The sequence below is a fragment of the Oncorhynchus kisutch genome, linkage group LG8 (genome assembly GCF_002021735.2).
Source record: "Oncorhynchus kisutch isolate 150728-3 linkage group LG8, Okis_V2, whole genome shotgun sequence".
Taxonomy (NCBI): Eukaryota; Metazoa; Chordata; class Actinopteri; order Salmoniformes; family Salmonidae; genus Oncorhynchus; species Oncorhynchus kisutch.
The window spans coordinates 61,012,724-61,023,216 of NC_034181.2; the positions used below are offsets into that span (position 1 = coordinate 61,012,724).

The following is a 10,493-nucleotide window of genomic DNA, read 5'->3' on the forward strand; positions in this document are numbered from 1 at the left end:
GAGAGAGAGAGAGACAGAGAGAGAGAGACAGATAGACAGAAAGAGGACAGGATGAGAGAAGACAAAAGAGAGAGAGAGAGACAGAAAGAGAGAGAGAGGACAGAAAGATGAGAGGGGAGACAGAAAGGAGGAGAGAGACAGAAAGGGATGAGAGAGGACAGAAAGGAGAAGGAGACAGAAAGGGAAGATGAGAGACAGAAAGCAGAGCAGAGACAGAAAGAGTGAGAGACAGAAGAGAGAGAGACAGAAAGAGATGAGAGACAGAAAGAGAGAGAGACAGAGAGAGAGAGAGAAGAGAGAGAGGAGAGACAGAGAGAGAGAGAGAGGACACCAGAAGGATCAAGAGAACGACAGAGATGAGAGAGGACAGAGAGGAGAGAGACAGAAGGGAAGACAGAGACAGACAGAAAGAGAGAGACGGAGGACAGACAGAAAGAGAGAGACAGAGACAGACAGAAAAGAGAGACCAGAGACAGAGACGAGAGAGAGAAATGGGGGATGTGGGGGAGAGAAAGAGCGAGAGAGAGCGAGAGAGATGGGTTCTTAGTTTAGGATGTTGTTAATCCGAGGTTGCCGTTTGACGTGTCCCCAGCTCCTTCAAAACCCTGTGATGTTCACACAGATAGATGGTCCGTGCAGGAATAATAACCATGCAGAACACCAGCTTTACTTCAATCTTATTCACATGAGACTGGGACTCGGATGACATAGAAATCCCTTGACGTAGCTTCAAACCCATGATTTCTCACACAGTGGAAAGAAAGGCACAGATGATGAGATGGCAACAATGGTAGTCGTGTTACTGGTCCCAAGTCAGCGCTACGATTTCCTGTTCAAAGTAATACTGTCCACATACTAAGTACGCCAAATAATCTGTTGGTTAGTCACAGTGGGTGTAGCTAGGAGTCTGGCTCGCTGTGAAGCCAGTAGACTACCCAGAGAAGAAGGCCAGACCATACAGCAGGCTTACACCATGAGCCATTCAGACAGACACAGTGGTGTGCACTGCTGGACGCATGATGACTGTCGAGGTTCTCATGCTTGGCTCACACGGTCTCTTTAAAAATCAGCTTGGCAGAAAATCAATGGAGCTGCTTTCTACAAGAGGCAGAACATCGGCTATCTTTCTCACACAGCCTATAACAGCTGTTTTTCATCTACAGCACGGAGAGGGGGGGGGGGGATCATGGGGCATGTGAAAATCGCATGGTTAAATCTGACAGTTTAACATACATTTATTTTGTGTTAATAAAAGCTGAATACATCCACATTTTTTCAGTCATAAATTAACCATATGGTTATAATCCATATCGTGTTTCGAATGCACATGCTTACCCTAACACACACACACACACACACATGCTTACCCTAACACACACACACACACACACATGCTTACCCTAACACACACACACATGCTTACCCTAACACACACACACACACACACATGCTTACCCTAACACACACACACACACACACATGCTTACCCTAACACACACACACACACATGCTTACCCTAACACACATGCTTACCCTAACACACACACACACACACATGCTTACCCTAACACACACACACACGCTTACCCTAACACACACACACACTTACCCTAACACACACACACACACACTTACCCTAACACACACACACACACACACACACACACGCTTACCCTAACACACACACACACACACACACTTACCCTAACACACACACACATGCTTACCCTAACACACACACACACACACGCATACCCTAACACACACATGCTTACCCTAACACACACACACACACAACCTTACCCTAACACACACACACACATGCTTACCCTAACACACACACATGCTTACCCTAACACGCACACATACACACACATGCTTACCCTAACACGCACACATACACACACATGCTTACCCTAACACACACACACATGCTTACCCTAACACACACACACACACACACACACGCTTACCCTAACACACACACCACACACACACACACACACATGCTTACCCTAACACACACACATGCTTACCCTAACACACACACATGCTTACCCTAACACACACACACATGCTTACCCTAACACACACACACACACATGCTTACCCTAACACACACACACACACATGCTTACCCTAATAAACACATGCTTACCCTAACACACACGCACACACTTACCCTAACACACACACACACACACACACACGCTTACCCTAACACACACACACACACACACACACACATGCTTACCCTAACACACACACATGCTTACCCTAACACACACACATGCTTACCCTAACACACACACACATGCTTACCCTAACACACACACACATGCTTACCCTAACACACACACACACATGCTTACCCTAATAAACACATGCTTACCCTAACACACACGCACACACACATGCTTACCCTAACACACACACACACGCTTACCCTAAAACACACATGCTTACCCTAACACTCACAGACACACACACACGCTTACCCTAACACACACACGCTTACCCTAACACACACACACACACACACATGCTTACCCTAACACACACATACACACACACACACACACACACACACACACACACACACACACACACATGCTTACCCTAACACACACACACACACACACACAAACACACATGCTTACCCTAACACACACACACACACATGCTTACCCTAACACACACACACATGCTTACCCTAACACACACACACATGCTTACCCTAACACACACACATGCTTACCCTAACACACACACATGGATTCATAGCCTACACGATGACTAGGTTTAACCTGATCTATGCAGAGTAAACCAACGCTCTGACACACACAAAGCACATGCAATGGTGATCGAGCAATTGGATTCAATTATAGTAGATGTCAAAGCAACATTTCCAAAGCAATGACGCGACAAATGCGCAAACCTTGCTGGGGGAAGTTACTATCAAGTAGGTGCTGGCTGGGTAGGTAGCCTATCGCCGCACTGTGACAGAATAACGGTTCCATGTCCTCGAGGGTGAAAACAAGCAGATCACAAATGCTGGCAGATCATCCCCTTTTGAAAATAATAGATACATGTTGTGAGCGATAATGATGCCCGACCTACCTTCATATCATTGACAATCGCCTGGAATAGTCCACCTAACGCCCCGCACTCCTTCTCCACCGTCTCCATGTTCACTAAATCCAGGGTTCACCAAATACGGACAGGGCACAAAACCCCACCAAATGTATTTCCACGGTAGAAATAGCGATGCGGAGCCGTCTTCTTCTTCTCTCTGCTTCTGTGCCCAGCGTGAAAGACAGGATGAGGAAGTTTGCTTAAATGAGAAAGGATGCACAAATACCGTACAATTATTGTCGTCGACTGTCGGCTCGCTCCCCGTGTCCTTGGAACACCAAGTTAGTGATGATGAGAGAAAAGAGAGGTTGCTCTCTCTCCCGTCCCAGCTGCGGGTCTAGAGCCCGAGTTAGGAGGTAAAGCATGCAGAGGGCACCGCGATGGACACTCTCATCTTCGGGTAGCAAGGAAAAATCGAGTTGTGTTGATGCGCGTTTATAGCTCCGGAGTGATCTATCAAAATGTGAGACAGTAGGTTGGTGAGTAGACCTACCAGGGGAGCGCGAGGCTGCCCGTGATTGGAGCAGAGGCAGTGGGGCTGCGCTGCGGAGTGAGCAGAGCCGGTAATTCGATCTATGGGAATTGAAAGGGGCCGGACAACTCTCTTGTCACATGGAGGTGGTGTTTGTGAGGGAGGGGTTATGCGTGCGGGGGAACGCGCGCGCGCGCACACACACACACAGACAGACCCCCCCCCCCCACACACAGACCCACTATAACACACTAGCCCATCAAATATTTCAGTGCGATAGAAGAGAAACATCAAATAGATGTATCTACCAGCAAACAATGGCATGGGGGCGCATGCCTACCACAATGTCAATGAATGAGACACAGGGAATGAGCAAACATAATTTCTAATACAGAGGAGGGTTGACTGTGTGCATACTGTATGACCGGATAATGTTCTCTATCCAAGAACGGATGAGATGAATATAATATAGTTTTGCAGTGGTATGAATATTAATTCAGATATTACACTGTAGTCTAATTAATCACGGTCTAACGACCAGGTTTGTCACAGATAGCATATTTTTGTTTGTTTAGTTTTAATCATCCAAAAAGCTATTCAAGTCCTCATTGTTGTTGTTTTTTAATTGATCCACAACAACTGAGCCATCACAAAACCTTTCCCCAGCGCACAAAGGCTTTGTGATGGCTCAGCTGCTTTGGATCAATTCATTAGAGCATTTCACACAATATGGCTATTACACAACACTACAGGATCAACAAATATGCTTTCTATAGTGTTTGATGAAAAAACAATACAAAAATACATTAAATAGTAGCCGCAAAACACCCGTCACAACATCAACAGTGAAGAGGCAACACCGGGATGCTGGCCTTCTAGGCAGGAATCAGGACAATAGAATTATGGTCAGATTTGCCAATGGAGGGCAAGCTTTGTACGTGTCCTCTGGATGCACATGTGACATTCTGGTAGAAATGAGGTCAAATGCATATACGTTTTCCTGCATTTTACAGTCCCCGTCACTAGGAGCACCACCTCTAGTTGATAATTTTCTTGTTTGCTTATGTCCGTATACAGCTCATTGAGTGTGGTCTTAGTGCGTGCATCGGCTAGTGTTGGTAAATAGACAGCTACAAAAAATATAGATAAAAACTCTCTTAGTAAAAAACCTGAGCCTTACTTATGTTTTAGTACTACACAAATGTATTTAAATATTTATTTACTAGCTTATTAAATGGGAACACAGGATAAACATACACACTTAATACGTTAAAAACAGGTCCCTAGCAGAATGACAACAACGTGGTTGCTTGTTACAAAAGAGATGGAGAGGGAGGGAGAAGGACAGAGACCCTTAACATTGGTACTTTCAGAAACTACTCTCACTTACAGTAACCATATACTTTGCATACAAACCGCCGCCCACTTTGAGTAAGAAATCATGTATGTATTTACTTGAAATGGCTTGGTTCGCCGGATCTCTCTAGGGGGACAGGGCAGCCTTGGAAAGGGAGTTGGGCACGCTTGTAAGACTCTGATTGTCCAAAAGGGTTCCAACAAGTCTTCTACTGTTGGGCCTCCCGGGTGGCGCAGTGGTTAAGGGCCCTGTACTGCAGCGCCAGCTGTGCCACCAGAGACTCTGGGTTCATGCCTGTCTTAACTTTGTCTCTCCCGAGCCCGTACGGGAGTTGCAGCTACTTATTGGATACCACGAAATAAGGGTAAAAATTATTTAAAAAACAACAACAAAAAAAGTATTCTCCTGTTGTTCATCTCTGTAGTTGTCCGATATCCGGTGACTTGTGGTGTAGTCCTGAACAGAACTACAATGTTTATTTTCCTTCCATTCACTCTTTAAGATGTTTCTTTGAAGATAGGCCAGACAGACATATCGATGGTTCCCAGTTGGGTGATGAGAGTCGCTTAATATGACAGTTTGAGCAGGTCCTACTTAAATTCTCTTTTGAAGATACTTTACTTAGGACAGCCATACCATTGTCCAGGAGGTGAGTTTATCGTCTGTACCTCGTGATGTTATTCAAAGTTCAAACCACTTTAAATGTGCAGCTGCAACTTGACACTTTTCTAGTCTAGTATGTTCATTTCTTGACTCATAATTTATGCAGTTTGTTCGAAAGGGCGGTTCTGTCAGGCTTAGATGCTCTCTGACCTCACTCGGCGGTGTGACTTGTCACTTCTACAAAGTGATGAAAAACAATTATCTCTTATAGTTTCTCAAATCATATCCCTCTCTTAACAAAAACACTTTCATAATTGTTCATATTACATGCACAACGCATAGTATGGAAACTTTGTACATGTAGTGGGTATACATTCCAAGTTATAGTTTTTCCTTCATATTTTTTTAAAATGACATCACAAAATAACAAACAAAATGACATTAGTGTTCTATAGATCCCCTCTGACCATTCCCCACATTCTATGTTCTAAATATTGTTCCAGTATTCGCTTTTGTACATGTTAGAATTTCGGCGGGAAAAATCTCTTGAAACAAAGGGCATTCCTTTGATGAGTGTTGGTGAGGGAGACATGAATCTTCTGACCTATTTGGATTCTCGTGTACAGTCATGACAGCCAGTACGTCGGATGGTAAAGACATACTATCCACTGCTGATGAATTCTAATTGCTGTTCTGATGTCCAGAAACAATTTTTGGTCATAACAGACTGTAGCAGAAACATTATGTACAAAAAAGTTACAAACATTGGGAAAAAATACATGGAATAGCACAGTTGGTTAGGAGCCCTTAAAACGGAAGCCATCCCCTCCGGCACCATTATATTAAAATGTATTGGTGTGATAAAAATGGATGTAATAACATCCATTTTAAATACATGGTAGTTAAGCTCTCATTTTGCTATTGAATTGAACAGTAAATATTCATTTAGAGGTATAGTAGTATAGTGGTTTGCTGAAGGGGATAGCCTTTTAAACAACACAAAGCTATAACAGTTCCATGAATTCAGAGTTACTCCTATGTCTATGACCCATATACAGTTGAAGTCTGAAGTTTACATACACTTTGGTTTGAGTCATTAAAACTTGTTTTTCAACCACTCCACAAATTTCTTGTTAACAAACTATAGTTTTGGCAAGTCGGTTAGGACATCTACTTTGTGCATGACACAAGTAATTTTCCAACAATTGTTTGTAGACAGGTTATTTCACTTATATTTCACTGTACACTAAGTTGACTGTGCCTTTACATAACTTGGAAAATTCCAGAAAATTATGTAATGGCTTTAGAAGCTTCTGATAGTCTAATTGACATCATTTGAGTCAATTGGAGGTGTATCTGTGGATTTATTTCAAGGCTTACCGTCAAACTCAGTGCCTCTTTGCTTGACATCATGGGAAAATCTAAAGAAATCAGCCAAGACCTCAGAAAAAAAATTGTAGACCTCCACAAGTCTCGTTCATCCTTGGGAGCAATTTCCAAACTCCTGAAGGCACCACGTTCATCTGTACAAACAATAGTACGCAAGTTTAAACACCATGGGACCACATAGCCGTTATACCGCTCAGGATGGAGACGCGTTCTGTCTCCTAGAGATGAACGTACTTGGGGCAAAAAGTGCAAATCAATCCCAGAACAACAGCAAAGGACCTTGTGAAGATGCTGGAGGAAACAGTCAAATGAGTCCTATATCACCATAACCTGAAAGGCTGCTTAGCAAGGAAGAAGCCACTGCTCCAAAACCACCATAAAAAAGCAAGACTACAGTTTGCAACTGCACATGGGGACAAAGATCGTACTTTTTGGAGAAATGTCCTCTGGTCTGATGAAACAAAAATAGAACTGTTTGGTCATAATGACCATTGTTATGTTTGGAGGAAAAAGGGGGAGGCTTGCAAGCCGAAGAACACCATCCCAACCGTGAAGCTCAGGGGTGACAGGATCATGTTGTGGGGGTGCTTTGCTGCAGGAGGGACTGGTGCACTTCACAAAATAGATGGCATCATGAGGCAGTAAAATTATGTGGATATATTGAAGCAACATCTCAAGACATCAGTCAGGAAGTTAAAGCTTGGTCTCAAATGGGTCTTCCAAGTGGACAATGACCGCAAGCATACTTCCAAAGTTGTGGTAAAATGGCTTGAGGACAACAAAGTCAAGGTATTGGGGTGGCCATCACAAAGCCCTGACCTCAATCCTATAGAAAATTTGTGGGCAGAAAAAGTGTGCGTGAGCAAGGAGTCCTACAAACTTGACTCAGTTACACCAGCTCTGTCAGGAGGAATACGCCAAAATTCACCCAACTTATTGTGGGAAGCTTGTGGAAGGCTACCCAAAACGTTTGACCCAAGTTAAACAATTTAAAGGCAATACTACCAAATACTAATTAAGTGTAGGTAAACTTCTGACCCACTGGGAATGTGATGAAAGAAATAAAAGCTGAAATAAATCATTCTCTCTACTATTATTCTGACATTTCACATTCTTAAAATAAAGTGGTGATCCTAACTGACCTAAGACCGGGAACTTTTACTAGGATTAAATGTCAGGAATTGTGAAAAACTGAGTTTAAATGTATTTGGCTAAGGTGTATATAAACTTCCGACTTCAACTGTATTTAATTTCAGTGCCAAAATTGTAATGAGATACGCCATTATGAGCTCTGGCCATGACCGGTCAAGCTGTAAAGCCATGGTATGCAGAAGCTGGGGCCCCTGATACAGTGTTAAAGGACAGGGTCATGACTACTGAGTGCCCTCACTCTGAATGACAGACAGGAGTCAGGGATGGTGGGGCCGTCCGGGTGTCCACCGAGAGCCAACAGACCTCCCTTCTCCCATGAGCTGGCAGGTCTCATTCTCTGCCTCCTGCTCTCTCTCCTCTCTCTGCCACATTCCTCAGTATGCCCTAAATACACAGGCTTCAGCATCCAACGTCCACATCTCCATACAAGCAGCTCAAGCATGGCTCGGCCTGTTTCATGTCCTTACTTCACTTCTTATTGTTTTTATTTAGTCTCTTATAAATTTGACCCTTCGCTTTATTTTACATCTCTCCAAGTCTATTTTTCTCTACAGTCTTCCATTGTGCTGCTCCTCTCCTCGTTCCGGGTCCACCCTGAATGGTTATGGGGAGCAGATGGACAGAGGGGGGGAAACACAGGGCCAGGGAGGAGGGTAATGTGATAACATATTCTGCACATTCTATTGAAGTTTCTAACAGATCACACACCAGGGACCCATGACAGTCAAACAGACAGACAGAGAGCGAGAGAGAGAGGAAGTGACAATTATGAGTAAAGACTTGTCACAGGCCGCCTGTGCACAGTCTGTTGTAAGTATGAGGAGGCTGTCTCCTAAGATGAAAGAGATTCTCCAATACTTTTATCAAGTAGTTCTGAAAGTAGCACTCACGAGCCAAAAGTGGTCCCTGAAAATTGCTACTATAACATATGTGCAGATATGTACAACACGTCATTGCTCTCTCGCTCTGCTGTGTGTGCATCTTGCTAGCTGTCACTCAAATGGTGAGGGGCTGAGGCTCATTGGCTAGAACTCAAATTGCTAGGAGTCTGGCCTCGTGGGGGGGAAATGTAGGGAAAATGGCGCAGAACAGTTTTAAGAAAAGCTAGGGATTTTGTGGCTAATTGGGGTAAAACAGCAATTCTGCTCATAGATTATGCATGTATGAACTACACATTGACACATCCAGCCCAAAGTGAGAGGTGTAACGGTTTTCTAAGTGTGGTGAAGGAGAGTCGGACCAAAACGCAGCGTGTAGATTGCGATCCATGTTTAATGAAAACGTAAAACTCGAATCAATACAAATGCACTACAAAACAACAAACTTAACGTAATGAAAACCGAAACAGCCTATACTAGTGTAAACTAACATAGAGACAGGAACAAGGACACTAAGGACAATCACCCACGACAAACTCAAAGAATATGGCTGCCTAAATATGGTTCCCAATCAGAGACAACGATAAGCACCTGCCTCTGATTGAGAACCACTCCAGACAGCCATAGACTTTGCTAGATAACCCCACTAGCTACAATCCCAAATACATACACACCAAAACCCCAAGACAAAACACACCACAGTACAAAAACTCCATGCCACACCCTGGCCTGACCCAATACATGTAGAAAAACACAAAATACTTAGACCAGGGCGTGACAGAACCCCCCCCCCCTAAGGTGCGGACTCCCGAACGCACCTCAAAACAATAGGGAGGGTCCGGGTGGGCGTCTGTCCATGGTGGCGGCTCCGGCGCAGGACGTGGAACCCACTCAGTCAATGTCTTAGTCCCCTCTCCTCGCGTCCCTGGATAGACCACCCTCGCCGCCGACCATGGCCTAGTAGTCCTCACCCAGAACCCCACTGGACTGAGGAGCAGATCGGGACTGAGGAGCAGATCGGGACTGAGGGGAAGCTCGGGAGTGAGAGAAAGCTCGGGAGTGAGAGAAAGCTCGGGAGTGAGAGAAAGCTCGGGAGTGAGAGAAAGCTCAGGAGTGAGAAGAAGCTCAGGAGTGAGAAGAAGCTCAGGCATGTTGATGGATCTACCAGATCCTGGCTGGCTGGTGGTTCCGGCAGATCCTGGCTGACTGGCGGATCCTGGCTGACTAGCAGATCTGGCAGATCCTGGCTGACTGGTGGATCCTGGCTGACTGGCGGATCCTGGCTGACTGGCGAATCCTGGCTGACTGGCGGATCCTGGCCGACTGGCGGATCCTGGCCGACTGGCGGATCCTGGCCGACTGGCAGATCCTGGCCGACTGGCAGATCCTGGCCGACTGGCACTTCTGGCGGATCCTGGAAGACTGGTGGATCCTGGCTGACTAGCAGATCTGGCAGATCCTGGCTGACTGGCAGATCCTGGCTGACTAGCAGATCTGGCAAATCCTG

The 10,493-nt window shown here is 44.9% G+C and overlaps 1 protein-coding gene across 6 annotated transcripts in view; it reads right to left on the reverse strand.

Moving 5' to 3' along the window:
• The window catches only part of LOC109895284 (protein MTSS 2-like), a 70,231-nt gene extending 66,550 nt beyond the window's left edge, over nt 1-3,681 (reverse strand). For 4 of the 6 annotated variants that reach the window (XM_031830762.1, XM_031830760.1, XM_031830761.1 and 1 more), the window contains exon 1: nt 3,121-3,681. In XM_031830762.1, coding sequence (XP_031686622.1) covers nt 3,121-3,189 — 69 coding nt within the window. In that variant the 5' untranslated portion in view covers nt 3,190-3,681. The remainder of the gene's footprint in view (nt 1-3,120) is intronic. The other 2 variants (XM_031830765.1, XM_031830763.1) reach the window with 1 other exon arrangement.
• Nucleotides 3,682-10,493: the final 6,812 nt, after the last annotated feature.